Here is a 20,993-nt window from a genome sequence, read left to right on the forward strand (position 1 = left end):
GGGTGAGAAAAAATAATGTGTCTGTTTGTGACTTTTTGTATGTAAAAGAGAGAAGAAGTGAGTTAGGAGGGAGTTTAGGAGTTGAAAGTTGTGGAGGTGAGGAAGTTGAAACGGTTTGAGAGGGTATTTATAGGGATTTGAATGCATATTTAGTTTCTTACTTTTTTAGCATATAATATCAAACAATTACGCAAAGCTGCGCCGAACTTAAATATTGTTGTTTTACGTTTAAACTTTTTTAATCTCTTCTTTAATTACTAAAATACCTTTACGTGGGACATACTGGTACATGGCTTGAATTTAAGGATTGGATTTGGATGCTACTAATTTTTTTAATAGCTAGCATCCAATGAGTTGAAAATTGACAAACTGTTGTTATCAATACTAATTAGTGTGTAACCGGTACATATACACAACTATATTTAAAAATAATCACAATTACATACATACATATATATATATATATATGGTTTCAACTTACACACATATGTAAAAGTTTCAACATACACACACACACACACACACACACACATATATATATATATATATATATATAGATTAGTGTGTAACCAATACATCCTCTTGGATGCAAATATTATGACAAAACTTAGATACAATATTTATGTACTGTTTTTTAAATTTCCCTCTTAAAATTCAACTACATGGTTTTTTTCTCATAGGATAAAAGTGTATTTTCAATTAAGAACTACCATATGACTGAATTTTAAGAGAGGAATTTAAGGACACAACACTTACTTAAGTATTGTACTTAAGTTTTGATCTGAAAATTAAACACATTCTTTTATCATAAAATATAAATTATTAATCAAATTATTAAAAAAAGTAAATGTAATTAGTCACATGTTAAAATTTTTGCCTAATTTTAATAAACTTATGATCTTTTTTTACTTCTAATTTTTAATAAGAAAGAATGTGTGGTGATTTTTGTTGACTTAGATGTGATTGGTTTTTATTTATTTATTTTATAGTTCATCAATATTAGATTCTTAGTATTTTGCACTCATTAACTTACTTGGCACAAAGAATAAAGGAAAATTATTGTATACTTCCGGAATATCATATATGTGTTGTCTCCCCTCTCACATGAATGGTGGGTCCTACTGAATTTAATTAGTTCCACCATTCATGTGAGAGGAGAGAGTACGCATTTATGGTACTTCCGAGAGTACACAATAATTTTCCAAGATTAAAAAGTTTAAGTGGACACATGGTACAAAATTAGCTCACAGTTGAAATCTAATTTGGAATCTAATTGACTTTTCTCTAAATTTTCGCTTTATATATATATATACTAGTGTATAACTTACAAATTTTTAAGTCATAGATATATACACAAGTTTTACTCTCTCTCTCTCTCTCTCTCTCTCTTTTATTTATTTATTTTATTTTTTATATACAAATAAGTTGAATATATATATATATATATATTTTTTTGCTTATTGGGTTTTTTTTTTGGTTTATTTATATTAAACTCTTCGTCTTTTGCATAGTATTCACTAACCTAAAACAAAAGTTTTTAAGAAATTAAAAATATAAGATACGGGCACAAAATTAAATGACAATTAGAATCAAATTGGACTTTCTCTAAATTTTGACTTTAATTATATATATAAATATTAAATATAGATATTTATAAAATTTATATTGTCTATCATGTTTATGAGGTCTTTATTATGCCCTCCCCTCAATCTATTTTCTAGATGATCACTCTAAATTGGAATGAAAAGTAGGTCATACTTTCGACCATAAGTCACTGCTTAATTAGATTTGTCAATTGGATGCACTGATTAATCTCTTCATTTTCTTTTTCCAGATTTTTTTGATTGGACTTTATTTGTTTCGTGTTATGCCATTTCTTTTATAGATATAATAAAATTTAAAATTTTTTATTTTCTCTCCATGATAATTATTCTTTTATTATTAGACTATGACAATAGGGGTGGCAGCATGCCTTACACAGGGTGGTCACTTGATCACCTTGGCCTGAATTTTTTTTTTTAATATATGCCTTAAAAAATTAAATTTTAAATTGATATAGGTTACTGACCACCCTAGAATACAAGCTTGACAACCCTAAATAAAAGTTTTACCTCTCCAAAATTTTGGTCCATTGAAGGTTGAACAAAAAACTTGTTAAAAAAGTTATGTTCACAACATTTTCACAATATTTTCACAACTTTTTAAAATTAGTTTCACAACAAATCCTAAGTTGTAGGTTGTTATAGGTGGACAAAAAATTAATTTTAGTGTAACAACTTGCTATTTAGGCTTGGTTGTGAAAATTTTGCTAAAATATTGTGAACGTAGCACTCATCAAAAATTGCCAAAACAAACAAATTAGCTTAAAACCCCAAATTGAATATTTAATTTTGATTTTTTATGTTGTGTTTTCTAAAGGCATATTTTAAAACCTTTTTAAAAAAAAAAAAAAAAAAGAAGTTACATATATTACAAGATTCATCTTCTAAGCAAATTTATATTGACTTGAATAATCTTCTTTTAGATCCTAGGTTATAAGAAAGTGTCTCATATTTTCATATTAATGATCAGGATGAAATAAAAATAGTATTGACAAAGATGTTATTTTTCAACCTTTTGGCCATAATTTCTCTAAAAATGAAATTAGTGGAGTACTGCATCGATTTAATCCTGAATGGTTGTGAAAATGTAATATGTATCTTTATGGTTAAAACATATATTTCACCTCTTTAAATTCAACTTCAAATTTAAAAGGGCAAATTACAACTTACCTGCCTATGGTTAGGCCGAAATTTGAGTTGCTTACCTGTGGTTTGAAATTTGACACTTTACCCACCTGAGGTTAGCTCAGTTCTGTAACCCATTTCTATTAAAAAGATGAGTAAATATGTAATTTAACTCTACTTTTATGTTTCTCTCCTCCAAAAATACAAAAAACATAAAAATACAAGATCAAGTAAGATAAAAAAAAATCTAGTGGAATACTTACATTATGATATTTTAAATCATAAGTAGACAACTTAAATTTCAGTCAAATTTCAAGCAGGTAAAATGTCAAATTTCAAACAAATAAATAACTTAAATTTCAGTTAAGTCACAAGTAAGTAAGTTGTAATTTACCCAATTTAAAAATTAACTTTTCATAGGATGTTTTCGAAGGGGTGGCTGAGTGGCTGCAAAGGGAGATTGTCTCACAAAACGAATCCTGGTCAAACTGGTTAACAATTAACATTATTGTGAATCTTCGAATTATCAAAAAGGTAAAAGAAAAGGAGCGACTGAACAAACAAATGAAATTAATAGCTTCTAATTTGTCATAAACTAAATTATAATTTGAAAATATAAAGGACAAATATCAAAACCAAACCAAATTAAAAGAACCGAAAGTTTCTGTTAAAACAGGTTTATAATTGACAGCAAAAAAAATAAAAAAACCAGGTTTTATAATTCTATTCTTCTAAAAAGAAAAAGGTTGCTTCTCAAAAAAAAAAATAAAAAGAAAAAGGTTAATAATTCTATCATTTTGATAAAATAAATACTAAATAATTTTTGGTATGCTATTATTGTAATTTGGAACACCTGATAAGGGCAGTTTTAGAGAGGCATGCATTTGTAGCAACGTGGGTTTAGACGTGACATGTGAAGCAGAAAACGGAGGAGAAATCGGTGCTCTTTCTCTGCCCCAAATTCATGGCCCCAAAAAACAAACCTCTTCTTTTGGGCGTGATTTTTGTTTTGCAACATAAAAGTCGTTTTTTAAATTTTATTTATTTATTTATTTGATTGGAAAGTTTTCCTTTTTTATTCTTAGACATTTTAGAACTAACCTTGTTTAATTTCAAGAGCTATTGACTTATGAGAAGTGATACCTACACAATATTTTCACAATATACTTTCATAACAAATCCTAAATAGCAAATTGTTATAAGTTTTTAATTTGAATTTATTACTGAATTGACTTTTTTAACCACCAATAATAATAAATAAAAACCCATTACTTAATATTTATTGTAAAAATATTGTAAAAATGTCGTATACATAATATTCCTCTTTCTGATTTTAGCTTAGCGAAAAACACAACCCTTATTATTGGTCAAATACCAAATAAAGCATATGTGAAAAAAATACTCTAATGAATCTTTGAAGTGTGAACCCCATGAAGGTGTGTTGTGGCTTTCACCCAAGAAATACACTAGAACACGATTGATTTGGAGACTCCAATGTGATTCAGATTCATGACTTCCGGGCAAATTTTTGGGGGCTTCTTAAGTTCCACGTGGCATAATTCCATCTGCGAATTTGATAGAGTTCTAATCAATCAGAGTAAGCCATGTGAACCGAAATACAGGCACGATACCCAATGTTGTCAACGATTTATTTTAAGTTTCACGACATTTGCACTAAAGGTCTCATTGGATATATATACAAGTCAAAGTTTAGGAAATTATATAGTGAATAATTTTTATTTTTTCTTGGATGAAATATAGTGAACAACATATTCTGAATGATCAAATAGCTTTTTATAGCCCTGTCAACTTATCACATCAAAGATTTTGATAATTAGAAAATTTGTTTTTTATTTTTCATTTTTTTCCTAATACCTACCTAATAAAATACTCCCGGAGCATGTAAAATACCCAATAGCTACCTATCATCACATTGCCATTGTTGGATAGTCCATTAACAGGGCTAACAGCGGAGCTTATGATAATTATGGAAACTAATGTCCCGTTTGGTAGAGTGGTTTAACAACATGTTTTCAGTTTTTAAACAACATTACATATATTTTCATACACTTTTTCATCCACACGGATTTCAAAAAAATACAAATAACATTACTAAAACAACGTTACCAAACGACCCTAAATTCCTTAATAATAACGAGTCTAATTAATGTATGCTCTTAGGACATATACTAATTATCTATTTTAAGAAAATTTTCATAGAATAGAAAATTGAAAAGGTTGTAAAAAAAAGTCATTACTTTTTTTATGGGTTTGGCTTACCTTCAGTACTTTTTAAAAAGAAATCTCCTTTTACTCTAATGAAAGACTGCCACATCATGTCATCATCCACTAACTAAATAAAAGGTGAAGACTAAAACTCACTACTACTTGTCATTGTAATTTAAAACAAAAGGACATGTCCAATTAAAAAAGTACTAGAGGTAAACCAAACTTTTTTTTTTCCTATAAAAAGTTTCCTAAAATAAGTTACTAATATATGCCCTAAGGGCATACCTTAGAAAAACCTATAATAATATAGTAGATTATTAAAAAATATATATAATAAAGAAAATGGAATTATGATAATTGGAAACTAAATTACTTAATTTTTTTGAGAAATAAATTACTTAGTAATAATATAATAAATTATCAAAAAGTAACATAATAGAGTAAACGGAATTATGATAATTATGGAAACTAAATTACTTAATGAACTCCAAAAAAAAAAAAAAAAATGTACTTAAATGAAAAGTCAAACTATTCAGCAAATGTAAGAATTGTGTGAACAAAAGATTAAGGTAAAAATGCACTTTTGGTCCTTATATTTTGGGTCAATTCTTATTTTAGTCCTTACCTTTTTGAAGCACCTAGTTTAGTTCTTGAAAATTGAAAAACGCTACCCTTTTGGTCCTTATCGTCATCTCTGTAATGGAAATAAAAATATGAAAAATGCTATGTTCATAATATTTTTACAACTAATTCTAAGTAGTAGGTTGTTATTGGTTGTTATAAATGGGCAAAAAAGTAATTTAAGTTGTAAATTCAAATTTGAACCAATAATAACTTATCACATGTGATTTGTTATGAAAATATTATGAAAATGTTGTGGATATAGCACTTCTCCTAAAATATTATTAAAAAAATTATTTGGGCATTTAAAAATGCCACGTCCAAAGTTTAATTAAAAAATTAAAAACAAAAAAAAATAATTCCTTAATTTTAATTGAAAAAAGTTAAAAAAAAAAAAAAAAACTTTACTAGTTTTAAAGATTGAGATTTTTATTTTTTACTTTCTCAATTGTTTTTAAAATTTCTTGGCAATCAAACACACCATCACAAAATTTAAAGTGATCAACCTTTAAATGTATCAACAATCACAATGCCACACACTTCAGTCGTTACAGCCACACACTTTGGTCATTACAGCCACAAAAATTTAAAGTGATCAACCTTTAAATTTTTCATTTTCCTAGATCTCTCCATCTCTCTTGTCTAAAGTTTTCTCTCTCTTCAATCAAAATATCTCTCTCTCTCTTGGGGCCTCTCTCACTTCTTGTTGGGATATGGCTTTGATCTGGGTTTAGAGAGAGAGAGAGAGAGATATCGAGCAAGAGGGGATGAGATTGGTGGTAGTGGATGTGAAGTGGTTGTCAGTCTGGTGGGGGATAAGGGTGGATTGTTGGTTGGGTTTGTTGTTGGTGTGGTTGCGGTGGCTTGATGTGTTCATTGGTGACTAGTCGATGGCAGTGATGATGATTGGTGGTCTGATTTATTCATGTGGGTTTGGCTTCTCAGTTGGATATGTTTGTACTGAGAAATCAAAAGAATTGGTTGGGTTTTCATTTGGATATGTTTGTACTAAGAAATTGAAAAAATTGGCTGGGCTTTGGTTTTCATTTGAAATTAAGAATCAGTTTGTACTGGAAATTGAAAGTGTATAATGTTGAAGATCTTTGTGCTTTGAATTTTTTTTTTTGTAAATTTGTTGAAGATTTTTGTATTTGTGCATGTTCTGTGTTTCCTTATTGGGTTTATGGATTTATTTTTTGGGTTCAATTTACTTTAGGTTTTGGTTTGATTTGCTAGAGGTTTTGGATTGCAGTGTCTTTTCTAGATTTCAATGTTTTGGTTTGTCGAGTTCGATTTGATTGAGATTTTAGTTTGATTTGCCAGAGGTTTCAGATTGCTCCTTTTTTGGGGTTTTAGTGTTTTGGTAATTTGATGGGTTTGGTTGCTAAGAAAATGCAAGAATAGAAAAGAAAATCTTGATTTTTAAATTTTATAGGAAAACAAACATGTTATTTAAATAAAAACATGAACATTAATGTTTATTAGAAGAACATGAACATTGAAAAATTATGTTGGGGAAGAACATGAAATCTTCCACACAAAAAAATCTAATTTAATTATTTTATTTTTTAAGAAATCAAAAGTTTAGAATCATTTTTTTATTATTATTTTTTCTGACATGGATTTTTTTTAAAATAATTAAAATGTTGACGTGGTATTTTTAAATGCTTGCTAAATAAATTTTTTTAATAATATTTTAATGGCCACATTAGCATCATATTAGCAAGTAAGGCACTTCGTCTGCCATGTAGGATATTTTCATTATTGAAATGATGGCATTGACTAAAATGGTAACGGTTTTCAATTTTTAGGGACTAAACTAGGGTTTTAAAAAAAGTAGGAATCAAAACGAGAATTGGCCCAAAATGTAGGGACCAAAAATGCATTTTTACCAAAGATTAATTATAGGACTTGGGTAAACTACAACTTACCCTCCTGTAGTTTGAATGAAATTTATGTTGTCTACTTGTGGTTTGAAATTTGACACTACATCCCACCTAAAGTTTGACCGAAATTTAAGTTGTCTACTTGTAGTTTGAAATCTCATGATGCAAGTATTTTGTTGGATTCTTTTGATCTTATTTGATTTTGTATTTTTATGTTTTTGGAGGAGAGAGATATAAAAGTGAAGCAAAATTACATATTTAACCATATTTTTAACAGAGATGGATTACGAAACTCTAACTGAACTAACCTCAAGTGGCTAAAGTGTTAAATTTCAAACTACATGGAGGCAACTTAAATTTCAGCCAAACTACAGGTGGGAAAGTTGTAATTTAGCATTAGGACTTTATTTATTTAGTTTAATGAATAAGAGCTGTAGTTCAAATTTCTAGGAGGGAGTTTTACACACATATACACTTAGATTAGGTTAGAGTAAAAATTCTATCTTGTATAAAAAAAAAAAAATGTGTTATGCAATTTTCCTAGTTCATACATTGGATTAACGTGCTAAGTTCTAACGTTTAAATGGATTTTGGGTACTAATTTCATGTATACTATTAGCAATATTAGCACATTCCTCAACCATTTGCTAATGCATGCCGTAATTGCATAATGTTTAATTGCAATTGCGGCATGCATTAACATGATGCAATTGCGGCATGCATTAGCAAATGGGAATATTGTGGCACGCCGCAGTTGCATGTTCAATATTGATTAGCACTTTCGTCAACCATTGGCTTGTAATGAAAATCAAAGGAATAAGTAGTACACTAATTAATGACTGACTAATCATGTGATAGAGTACATAAGCCACTAGGTTTTCCTAACCAAAAAAAATAATACAATCCCATGTGAAGATCAATTATTGATAATGATGTGAAAAGTTTTCCCACAACGTTATTCATCAAGGAATGTATATACTGTTTTTTATTTAAAACTAGATACATTGCCTCCGTTATTTTATGTTATCCCGTAGCAGATGCTACTTTGGATTAGATTGATCCCCACAAAATCATTTGTTCAAATTCTTAATTCAATGATTGCAGTTTCTCAAAAAAAAAAAAAAAAAAAATCAATAATTGCTTAATTAATTTCCATCCTTTAAATATTAGTTAAAATAGGGGGGATGGATTTTGTTATTCTCTAATACAAGTAATATATGCCTTATAAGCTCAACCAAGGACATGCTTGCACTTCCACAATGACAAGCCACATTACAGTGGTCAATGGACCCAAAATTACTAGTTGTACCAGGCTTCGCCAATGAGCAGTGAAGGATTTTTATTTTTATTTATTTTATTTTGAGCAGGGAAGGATGGTCTTTCACTAAAGAATAAAATTTTGTCCACAGAATTTTCAATAAACCAATTAAGGGGCCGTTTCGTAACGTTGTTTGTATTTTTTGGAAATACGTGTGGGTGAAAAAATGTGTGAAAATACATGTAATATTGTTTAAAAACCGAAAACATGTGTTTAAATACATGTACAAAATTGATCCTAAGTTTTCTGAGTTCAGTCTTCAATACATCAACAACACAAGTTGCTCACTATTTTGGGCCCAAATTTCAGGATTTCCCTGTTGCATGCAATGTTAGTTACACCATTAAATCTCACCCACTCCCAGGTTAGTTACCTAAAAACAAAGAGAAGTACTATTTTTTAAAATTTATAGAATGGAGGAAAATTAAGACCAGGGAGCATTAGGGTTGTAAAATACCCAAATTGCTATTTTACATCCAAACATGCCCAAATTGCATTTTACCCAGGTTGCTATTACTAAACTTTTTTAGTGACTTTGAATAGTAAGTTGATATATTTAAAAAGAGTCCGAATTTGGTAAGGATGAGGGGGGTGTATAAAACTGTTTAATAAGAAAGTGTCCCATCAACTTAAAACATAATGTATCTTACCACACATAATAATATCTCAATAATCTCACAATTAAGTTTGATTTTCAAATGGATATTGGAATTTATTGAGTGTAGTTGTGCCTATTCTATAATATGTAATATGATAATGTAGTATCTTGAGATTGGAGAGGTAAATTAAAAGTTGGGTTTTATACCACATCCTTATAGAATTTAATTCATTTTAAGAACTACTGTAGCAGCGTTTGTGAAATATATAATATATATTCTTTTATTTTCTTTGTCTCTGTCTCTGGCTCTGTCTCTGTCTCTTTATTTAATGACTTTTCTTCTCTCTCCCCTTTCTTTTTATTATTTTATTGTGCAATTATATTATTTTAATATATTGGATGTTAAAATAAAAAATAAGATGTTAAGTATATTGTAAAGTGAGATGATATAATAAATAAAGTAAATTTTTAGATGGTAAAATAACAATTTTAATGCAAACCTTGATGTGTTCACATCCAGCCCCTAATAGTTAGAAGTTAAAACCTTTCAAATTCTATATTCTTTTGCTTCATCTAAGTAAGTTCAAGCAATAGTAATTCCCACTATAAAACCCTTTTTTCTTCTTCACAAAAACTTTTAAACACTTTTAAGTTTTAACCAATTGCTAGGCACTATTTGACATTGTCTAATGTAATTTATTGTGCATTTGGAAGTAGTTTGTTGCTTATTTGAAGGCCAAAATAGGAAATTAGCACTGTTTGCCAAACAATATAATTAGTAGGCATTGTTTTCAAACTATATTTTTTACTAGCATCTCGAGTCTAAGAAACTTGATTTAGGGACTATAAGTCGAGACTTTGGGATTCGATTTCCATGGTCTGATCACGTCTGATGTGGCATTTTTTCCATATAGCGACCATCTGAAAATCGAGTCTCTACTATAAACTAACCCATTCAGTTCACTTTCACTTTCACACACACACACACACACACACACACACTCTCTCTCTCTCTCTCTCTCTCTCTCTCTCTCTCTCTCTCTCTCTCTCTCTCTCACTAGCTTTCAAAGATGAAGATCACCAGCACTCGTAGGTCCACTCCACGCCAAGTTACCTGGAACCTGATCCAGCTAGGCAGCGCAAGACCCAGGCAACGCAAGACTCAGGCCGCATAGCCCAGGTAGTGCGACTTAAGCCGCGCGATCTGCGTCTTTCTCTCTCTGATATGATGGGTTTTTTCTCTCTCTAATCTGATGGGTTTTTGGATTTTTATTTTATTTTATTTGGATTTTAGGTGATTGTTGGGGGTAGATTTGGTTAGATGTATTGTACTGGTTAATCTGTGTTTGTGTTTTGTACTCCAATACTTATTGAAACACGGAATGATTTAAAGAACAAATTGAGTCTTTGAGTGTCGATATATAAATCAAGTTTCTAAGACTCGATTTGCAGGTGGACAATCTGCAACCTCGGACCCGATCAGAACATGAAAACCGACCCTTAAAGACTCGATTTATAGTCCAAAATCGAGCTTCTTAGCTTCGAGATACTAGTAAAAAATATAGTTTGAAAACATGGTCTACTAATAATTTATGAGAATTGCGGAAAATAAGTTACGTACTCAATCAACAATCAAACTATTGTAGAAATGCAGGCATTGTGTGAACAAAAGATTTATTTCGGGACTTTATTTGTTTATTTTAATTAATTGAACAAGGGCTTTAACTATTGTTGCAATCCAACTAGTTCATGCATTTGATTAATTTGCTAACGTTGAAAAGGATTTTAGACACTAATAATCTCATTACTTTATGGGAAAACTGTGGCACGCCGCAATTTCATGTTCAATGATGAACACTTATTTCATCAACCATTTGCTTAGAATGAAAAACAAAGGAAAAGGTAGTTGACTAATGACTAATCATGTGATAAAGTACCTAAGCCACCAGTTTTTTTCTAACCAAAAAATATATATATACAATCCCATGTGAAGATGAATTGATAATGATGTGAGGAAGTTTGCCCTCAACGTTCATCAAGGGATATATACACACACACACTATTTGTTATCCCGTAGCAGATGCTACCTTGGATTAGATTAATCCCTTCAAAATTATTTGTTCAAATTCTTAATTAGTGATTGCTTAATTGCTATCCTTTCAATATTAGTTAAAATTGGACAATAGATTTCTTTATTCTCAACCAAGGACATGCTTGCACTTCCTTGTTGTACCAGGCTTGGGCAATGAGCAAACAAGGATGGTCTTTTTCTAAAGAATAAATTTTTGTGTTCAGAATATACAATAAACCAATTTTTCTGAGTTCAGTCTTCAATACATTGGCAACACAATCCAATCACTCTTTTTGGCCTTGTTTCAGGGTTCCCCTGTTGCATACAATGTTAGTTAGCAGAGGTAACTACCTAACTACCCACGTGATGATGTGATGTGCGTTGAGATTCATGCACACCTATAGTCCATATGGTTAGGCATATGATTTTATAAATTCAACCATTTAGGATTTGACACTTTGTACAAATTAAAATATCATTAGAGCATTCTTATCAAGTGTGGTAAAAATGCTAAATGTTATTTTTTAGCATTTTTAGCACCTTAAATGATAAAAACACACCTATATCAAATATGCTAAATCTTAAAAATTTTAGCATCAAGCTACAATAGAATCTCATTTTTAGCTACAAAGAGAAGAAGATAGAGTGACAGGAAAGGGAGAGAGAGAAATGAATTAAAAAATGAATAGTTTTTAGCTAATAGAAAAAATAAAACCTTTAATATAGTGTGTATTGTAAAACTAGTTGTTAAAATTAATAAAGTAACATTTTGAGATGTTAACTGCTAAAAAATTTAGCATATTTGATGAGAATGCTCTAATGGTGAAACTTAAAAAAAAAAAAAAAAAAAAAATTGTACACAATGTTGTGAATGTACTTAATTAGCTTAAAATGATTAGTCTTCCACTTAGAAGAGCAAGATAAGGAAGGTAGATATGTTCAAAAACTAATGTCTCAATAATCTAAGAAATTAAAAAATTGTGAATTTAATAGGGATAAAGTAGAGATAATGTTCAAATTCAAGACCCCAGTTATTATTAAAATAAATTATCGTTTGTCCTAAAGTTTTAAGAGATTATAAAATAGTGAATTTAATTGATTATAATTATTCAACAAACATTCTTATAAGATACACAAATCAATGTTATAGAAGCAAAATTCGAATTATGCTATAGATTGCCAATAATAGAGGCTTTAATGAAGAGGCTAACCTTTATTTTTGGCCATTTTGTTCTTAGGCAATTTTAAGTTAACATCCATGTCCGCATGACAAATCAAGCTTTCAAGCTTGACACAAGTCGACTGATCAAGAATTGCGGATTTTGTTTTTGGCTGAAGACATTCTATTTTAAGCCAGCTGTATATAACTAGGTTTTTTTTTTTTTTTTGGTTGTTGTGATTGATGGGAGTATAAATAGGTTTTTGTGATCCTAATGGATCTATTTAAAGACTGATTGAACCTCACTTTAAACAAGACGTTAGAGCAGAAACCTAAAGAGATTCAAAGAGAAAACCTAAACCTTCCCCTATTGTACCTGGGAAAGTTTAGTACACAAGAGGAGATTTTGCAATGACTTTTGTGAGCCAACAAGGATCATCTATAGCACCATATTGAAGATTTCTTAGACCAGTGGCAGAGCCACTTGAGGATTGAGGGGGGCCTTGGCCCATCCAAAATTTTTGAAAAAATATATATATATTTTTTTTTGAAAATATCCTAAATAATTTGAAAATTTTTAAATAACCTTATCATTTTGGTCCTCCATACCTGATAATATATATATATATATATATATATATAATATTAAGAAAGTCTAAAAATAAACATAATTTTCATTTAAATAAAATACAATCCATAAATACATATATCAACAAATTACAATAATTAAACATTTAATATCTTTAAAATGAATACATAGGTATTTTAACAATTACCTCAACAAATAAAAGGGAAAAAAAAAAAATCTTATTTTCATCCCAACACATCTAAGGCTTATTTGTACATAATAGTAGAAAAATTGAAAAGTAAAAACTTTGTTAATGTGCCGCACCACCAATTCTCCCACACAGTTATAGAAACATTTTGCCTCACAAAAGTGACTCTCTCTTTGTTGGCGACTTGGCGTTTGCCTTTTTTTATTTTTTTATTTATTCTTTTCAGTTCTTTCCTTTTTATCCTCCCACTACTGCTGTAGTTTATTTAAAAGTAAAAGTTCTGTACTGTATGACTAAACTAGATAAGAAAGAGTGAAAGATTGAAACTTCTGTGCCGTGGCCCCTCATCCTTTGACTGTGCAGTGCTCTATGCCCCTAGCTGACCAGCTAACCCCTTTTTTTAACTCTTTCCTGAGTACTTTGCATTTGCTTTGTTTTGATTTTTTTACTTTACTTTTTATTTATTTCTTTTTTATATTCCTTATAATATATTATATATTATTATAATAATCAATATATTATATACCGAATGGCATTATATATTTTAAATGACCTTATAAATTATCTTGATTAGTTGATTAAAATATACAGTTTATACTACTAAATTAACATGTATTTAGTTGTTTATTATATTTTTTATGCATTGACATTTGAATGATTGTTTGTCTTTTATTTAGCAATCTTTGGACTATTGTTTGTCATTTTATTTTATGAGTAATAATTTAATTTGATAAATCTAGGTTCATGGACAAGTTTAGGATTATTGACTCATTCTTCAAAAAAAAAAAAAAAAAAATGAACACAGTAATTTAGAAAATAATACACTTTTGGGTTCTAATGTTGAAGTGTCAACTTTTGATTATAGTGTTTAATAGTACACTTTTGTTTATAGCACATATTGAGTTATGAAGTATTGTACATTACTATTTTACATTTCATACACAAAAGTGTGTGTGTGTATATTACATGGGGTCTGAATACTGAGGAGTCTTAACCGAGGAATAATCTTCAATAACCTAGGCAAAGGAAGGAAAACGAATTTTGAGGACTCCATTTAATCGAGGAGGGTAATAGTATCAGGACAATTGTTATCCCTTAAAGGCCCAAGGAGAGGAAAAGAGACGGCAGCGCGAGGACAAGGATGGTGGGAGGAAGCTTCCTGAAGGGTATACCTCTCACCTCCACATTCAAACCTCTCACCTCCACATTCAATGCTCTCCACCAACCTTATTAGCTGCATTAATGTGGAAATGACCATTGAATAGTAACTTTACATCTATCATCTCCTTCTACCACCTTTAGTAGAGTTTTGATAGGACAAGTATCTTGAAAAATGGTTGGGAACGTATAGGTGGGGGGTTGAGATGCATGGAGAAATGTTATAAATGGAAAGGAATCCACCAGAAAAAGTGGATGAATATTTTCTAAGTACTTATAAAAACATAAAAAAGAACAGTGAATAACTTGGTGTAAAACCTGAACTATATCTATATATAAGAAATTGATTCTCAGACTAGCCTAAGGAGGTCATTATCCCCAATTGTTGTTTAAACTACACCTTTCTGTGACTCTGGACTTTTCGGCCTTAAACTTGGCCTTAGTTTAGAATTGCACTTGAATTAGTTTCTCACTCTCTTTAAACATTCTATTGTTTGGGCCTGATTCAAAGGACAAGGTACCACTAATCTAAATAGGTTTGGGTCTTTATTTTTTGAGTCCATACATACATACATACATACATATATATATATATATATATATATAGCCCTCTCAAAGATAAATTTCTGGCTCCGTCACTGTCTAAGACACTATACATGCTATTGTTCCAAAGTTATACTAAATCATTTAAGGGACGTTGTTGTAGTTAATTAGTCATAGAGTGGAGATTCATGCACATTAAAGAAGGTTACTGAGAAGTAGTCCAACTAGTTTGGAGCTGCTATTAGATAGCTCAGTAGTTAAGTTCTACTATAGGTAAGTACTTTGGATTAAGTATATCCCTTATAATTGTAACCTCAATATTTGTCAGTGGGTTTTCAAGTGAGTGATGACTTATATATCATTCATTGAGCTTTTTTTTTTTTTTTTTTGGTTAGGATTTCCCACGTCGTGACCATTTCGCGCCATGTTTTAAAATTTATTTTCTCATTGCATGAAATTTAGTTTTAGCGACATCTATGGTTGCATGTGCCTATTAGTCTTTAATTGGACCATTGCATAATTTGACTAAGTAACTAACTTGAGTAATTGATTAAAATTGAATTGGGATCAAAATAAACCCATCATACTCTGATGCAATGTTCAATGCCCCTGGTAAACAGTAAACACGCTCTTGAGCCCCATGTTGTCTAGTTATAAACCTCGTACCCTATTCTCCAGTGGATTCTGTAAAGCCAGAGTTTGAAGAGTAGTACAAGCCCCAACGATGTTAAAGAAGAAAGCAAAAACAGGAAATTAAATTTTTTGGCTGTTTGGGTAGTGGACTAGTGGGAATTTTTTATTATTTGGGGAGAAAACATAAATTATTTTATTAAATTAAATAAATCAGTTTGAAGCATCAACAAGTAATTGGACCTAGACAAAAGAAAGCACCTCCTCCATCCAAACTACAAGACCCAATACAAGTTTTGCATGCCTCCTAGGATGCATGGATACTTTGTTGGGTTACATATGTGAGTGAGAAGTCCCACATTGAATAAAGATGAGAAAAATGAATGGTTAATATAACATAATTGAGCACATACCTATAGGGCTTAGGCTTTTTTGGGTTAAAGTGTGTCTCTATATGTTATATTAATTACTTAAGGAAGCTCTCCAAAGTGTTTATCTACCCAATAAGTGGTATCAGAGCCCATGGTTGTGTGTGGTGAAGGTGGTGAGGTGTTCATGGTCCCACCACAAAGATCGGGACAAAAAAAAAAAAAAAAAAAAGAAAGAAAAGAAAAGCCCAACAAAGGAATATTGCTAATGGTGCTAAATAATGGTGTGGTGTGAGGCTCCCATGAATATGGACGTGCGGGGTTCCCATGGATGTGCATGCAGGGTTGACATGTGGTTCCCATAGATGGCATACGAGAGACCCATGGATAACGCGTTGATGAAGTGAAAAGCCCATTGGGAGTAGGACTTGTTCATGGCCCACAGAGAGGTCATGAAGCCTATAGAGGGGCAGACTCACACATGAGGGGGAGATTGTTAGGTTACACGTGTGAGTGAGAAGTCCCACATTAAATAAAGATAAGAAGAATGAGTGGTTAATATAACATAATTGAGCACATACCCATTGGACTTAGGCCTTTTGAGTTAAAATTGTCTCTATATGTTATATTAATTACTTAAGGAAGCTCCCCAAGGTGTTTATCTCCCCAACATACTTCATTTTTGCTCATGTACCTGAATCTGATACGTATCATGCAGGTATAGTACAAATACCTCTAGATACATACCCAATTATTATTATTTTTAAAAAATGCCAATACATTTAGGATACACCTATGATATGACAAGGATATCGTTCTAACACAACCCCCGATAGTAAGAGATATCTTGAACTTGTAAGAATTTTTATTTATATGTTTTATATATTGGTTTCAATGTTGAACACTTACCTAGTTATCTATTATTTACTTTTTTTGATCTTGTTTTGTATTCTAAACATAATTTGATGGCCATAGATTCACTTTATTAATTATTCATTATTGCTTTTATATTTATATATGCTTAACAATATATAAAATAAATGCTTACAAAATATAAATAAAGTATATTTAATAAGTTATTAATACATATATCTCCAACGTATTATACCCTAAGTTTTTTAAAAAAAATTGTTGAATCCTTATACCCATACCCGTATCGTACCCATACTCGTATTCATAATTCTGCATCATAGCATGCCTCACAACAGAAAAATCACACTCATCAAATTAACTCAACAGAGAACTGCCTTCCACAAACACGGCCATTAACTGTGAGCAATTTCAATCTTAATTCTGTAGAGCATTTAGAACATTCTTAGAGACACCGGCCTTGCAAACAATCAGTCAAAACCCGATATACAATGCGAGTTGCAGACTTGAAATCACGGCTTCCAGTTCTATCTCCACGGGTGTTCTCGTTTTAGCAATCCTATCAATCATTGCCATTTGCCACCATAGGTTATCCCATGTCGTTCCGAATTATAGTTGTTTGGATATCTGAGAAGATAGCTCCATCCACATTCAGTTTTACTTGGCTGTCATGAACGCACCACCCATGTTCAATAACATGTTTTCTCCTCAAATTCTCCAAAGTTGGGATTGCAGTATGAAGAGCTCGCCACCCAGAAGATTTTAAATGGACTATTCATAATAATGCGCTCATGAGTGTTGAGACCCTAGATTTATTTGTCTAGTAAATTGTCGATTCCTCCATTGCCTTGGCATGTTAGAGAATTTGGAATTTTGAGTAGGGATTAATTAATTTCAGAAAAGACCTTTTAATGTGCTAGATTTACTGTTCCCTGAGGTGTAAATTATGCTAAATAATTTTTTAATAATAAAAAAGTTGTCAAGTTACTGAAATATTTCCATCCATGTAATGTAATTAATCCACTAAAGACATAGATCACTAGAAAACTAACTAAAGTCAACAAATGGACCAACAATGTACATTTTTTTAAATTTCAGAGACTAATAATACTCATTTGAAATTTCATAGACCAAAAGAGACTAGAAAAATAACTATAGTTAACAAATGGACCAATAATTAATACTCATTTTTAAAATTTGAGAGACTGATAATGCTCAATTGAAATTTCATAGACCAAAAGAGACTAGAAAAATAACTATAGTTAACAAATGGACCAATAATTAATACTCATTTTTGAAATTTTAGAGACTAATAATGCTCAATTGAAATTTCATAGACAAAAGAGCTTAGTAACAAACTTTATGAATCAATAATAAATTATTTAAAAAAAATCTATAAATCCAATAAGTGGGGTCGAACTGAAAATAAAAAATTAAACACAATCATATACCCAAATAAAGGTTTCAAGTTTTAACATTATATTTTGATTGCAATGTCAGGCAAGCTTCAAGAATGCCCAGTGGGCAAGCACTGCCACAGGCTCAAGCAATCAACTTATCACTCAATGACCTAGCTATCACACTAACCTTCATATTACAAAAACTAAAAATGTGTACAATATTTTTCCCTAAGGATGAAAGGACAGGAATGTAGGTTCCTTTTCTATCCTTCATAGATATGGATTTTGTATAATTTTCCCCCCTCTACAAGCAACTTGTAGGCTGGACAAAACCAGCAGATGTTCCAGCAGCATGGCTACACGAAGCTTGGGCTACTTGATTCTTGTAAGTGAGCTTTACATTTTCCAATCTTATTTTGGAGCATGGATTCCCCGGACTACAATCAAATTTCACAGCAACCTCTGTTGCTGATGTTCCATGGATGTCTTGGTATGTCACATCACTAATTTGAACTCCAGAAACCTGTTTAAAAAAAAAAAAAGAAAAAAAAAATCTATATGTCAATCTACCACTTGATAGAAGTATCATAGCATGCAAGCTCCAACTAAAAAAATCTTCTGCTCATGGGAACTAAAATTTTTAGAATTTAATTTGTGTGATTTACTTGAAAATGTTTTGCCTTTTCAAAAGAAACCATATCTTGGTTTAAACTATATTTGTATGCAAAATAAGCGATAAAAAAATTATTACCTGACCGGGGCAACCTTTGTTGCTAGGGCAGTAATTTTGGTCAATTACTATAGGATTTTGGACATTCATCATAACGGCATGTTGGAATAGAATGTTCCTAGCAAAACCATTGCTAGGCCTTCCCCATGACTTAATCCTTACTCCATTCTGAGTACTAGTAAAAGTAATTGTTTTAATTGTCACGTTTTCTACACCAGCCTCTTGCTGGTCCTTGCCTAGACTCCCAATGCTGTACCAATTAAGTACACAAATGGGATCAATTTAGCATCACCAAATAATATAGTTGTTTCAAACATGTAATATTTTAATTAAGATTTAAAAAATTGAATACCTAATTCCATGCCCAGGTCCACATGCAACATTCTCAATCCACAAGTTAGTTGTACCAGGGCCAATTGAGATGCAATCATCACCAGTCCCGATCTTGGAGTTAAGAATTGCGACACTTGAAGATAATTGAATGTGAATTCCATCGGTGTTTGGACTGTTTCCGGCAGCGGTAACCCTGAGACCTTGCATTTTCACATTGTGGCAGCCATTGACAACTATGTGAAACATTTGGCTGTTTAGGGAGGTTAATGCATGTACCGCAATGTTGTTTGAGTTTGAAAATTCCAGTGTCTGCTTGCACACACACAAGAAAATGTTCCAATTATTGTTGTTTTAAAACTTACAAATAAAGTAAATATATGGAGTATTTCTCTAAATCAACTATAAACATAACTATAAATATATGGAGTATATATGTTGACCTTAACGGGATCGACTTTCAATGCAAGCAACATCAACAAGTGCACAAAATTAAATATTCTACTCCATCACATGGGATTATTCACAGTATAGTCGATACGATTTCCTTGAAATTTATTTAAATATTACAAAAATCTCCTCCGAAACCAAGAAGAGCAAAATCAGTCAAAAGTTCAAACGAAAATCAAAACAGTAAATCCCACCCACTCCCAGTATAAACTATAAAGAGATCTTTTAATTTTTTTTTTTAAGAATAAAGTGGGGGAAAAAATTAAGATCACCACAAGTTAAACTGTAAATATGTAAGACAAGGCAATTTAGTCATTTGCACATACCGTGGCTCCCGAAGGACAACTATTGCCAGAGGCTTTGCAAGCCCACAAACCAGTGCCTTGGCCATCAAGAATTCCACCAGATATGGTAACCCCATCAACATGTTCAAACACAATCCAGTTTCCTGTATTTCCAAGGATCCTATAGTCTGATGGAGCCACAAGGGTCCCAGCTATGCGCATAATGATAGCATTGTTGTTGCATGGTCCACTGAAAACCAGTTGCCTTAGATAGAACCTTCCAACTGGCACATAAATAATTGCAGGCTTTACTGAGGCACAAGCTTTTGTCCATGCACTAACAAAAGCCTGAGTCGAGTCCGATTTCCCATCAGCTTTGGCTCCCAAACTCGCCACATTGTATGTCATAGGAGAAGCTAGCACTATGGAAATGAACATAGAGAGAAGTGTTAAGACTAGAGAGCTTCTGAGGTATGCCATTTTGGTTAATTTGGATGAGAAAATAATGTGTCTGTAACTTCGTGTGTCTGTGTGTAAGTGTAAGAGAGAGAAGAAATGGCTTAGTGAGTTTAGAAGTTGACAGTTGTGGAGGTGATGAGGAAGATGAAGTGTTTAAGGGTATTTATAGGATTTGAATGTACATTTAGTTTCTCACTTTACCTGATACATGGCTTGCATTTTTGGATTGGGATTTGGATGCTTCTACTAATTTTTACAATAGCTGAGTATGTAATCCAATGAGTTTAAAATTGACCAACTATCATTATCAATGCTTATATTATATTTATAAATTTTGTATTGCCTATCATGTTAATCCGTTTATGGATTATATATTATGGTCATTGG

The 20,993-nt window shown here is 31.2% G+C and overlaps 1 protein-coding gene across 1 annotated transcript; it reads right to left on the reverse strand.

Annotated features, from left to right (window-relative positions):
- Positions 1-18,657: 18,657 nt before the first annotated feature.
- LOC115962421 (polygalacturonase-like) lies at positions 18,658-20,627 on the reverse strand. The gene is made up of 4 exons (XM_031081259.1): positions 20,190-20,627; positions 19,436-19,725; positions 19,105-19,333; positions 18,658-18,876 (listed from the first exon to the last, which is right to left on the reverse strand). The coding sequence occupies exons 1-4, from the start codon at positions 20,625-20,627 to the stop codon at positions 18,658-18,660; spliced, it is 1,176 nt and encodes a 391-aa protein (XP_030937119.1).
- Between the last annotated feature and the right edge of the window lie 366 nt (positions 20,628-20,993).

The sequence above is a fragment of the Quercus lobata genome, chromosome 10, assembly GCF_001633185.2.
Source record: "Quercus lobata isolate SW786 chromosome 10, ValleyOak3.0 Primary Assembly, whole genome shotgun sequence".
NCBI classification, from domain to species: domain Eukaryota; kingdom Viridiplantae; phylum Streptophyta; class Magnoliopsida; order Fagales; family Fagaceae; genus Quercus; species Quercus lobata.

Excerpts from the sequence above, each read along its gene's own strand:
- LOC115962421 (XM_031081259.1), bottom strand. The coding sequence starts at position 20,627 with ATGGCATACCTCAGAAGCTCTCTAGTCTTAACACTTCTCTCTATGTTC. Across the intron at positions 19,334-19,435 it reads GGACCTGGGCATGGAATTAG|CATTGGGAGTCTAGGCAAGG; the intron begins GTATTCAATTTT and ends TAATTGGTACAG. Across the intron at positions 18,877-19,104 it reads ACAAAGGTTGCCCCGGTCAG|GTTTCTGGAGTTCAAATTAG; the intron begins GTAATAATTTTT and ends TTTTTTAAACAG.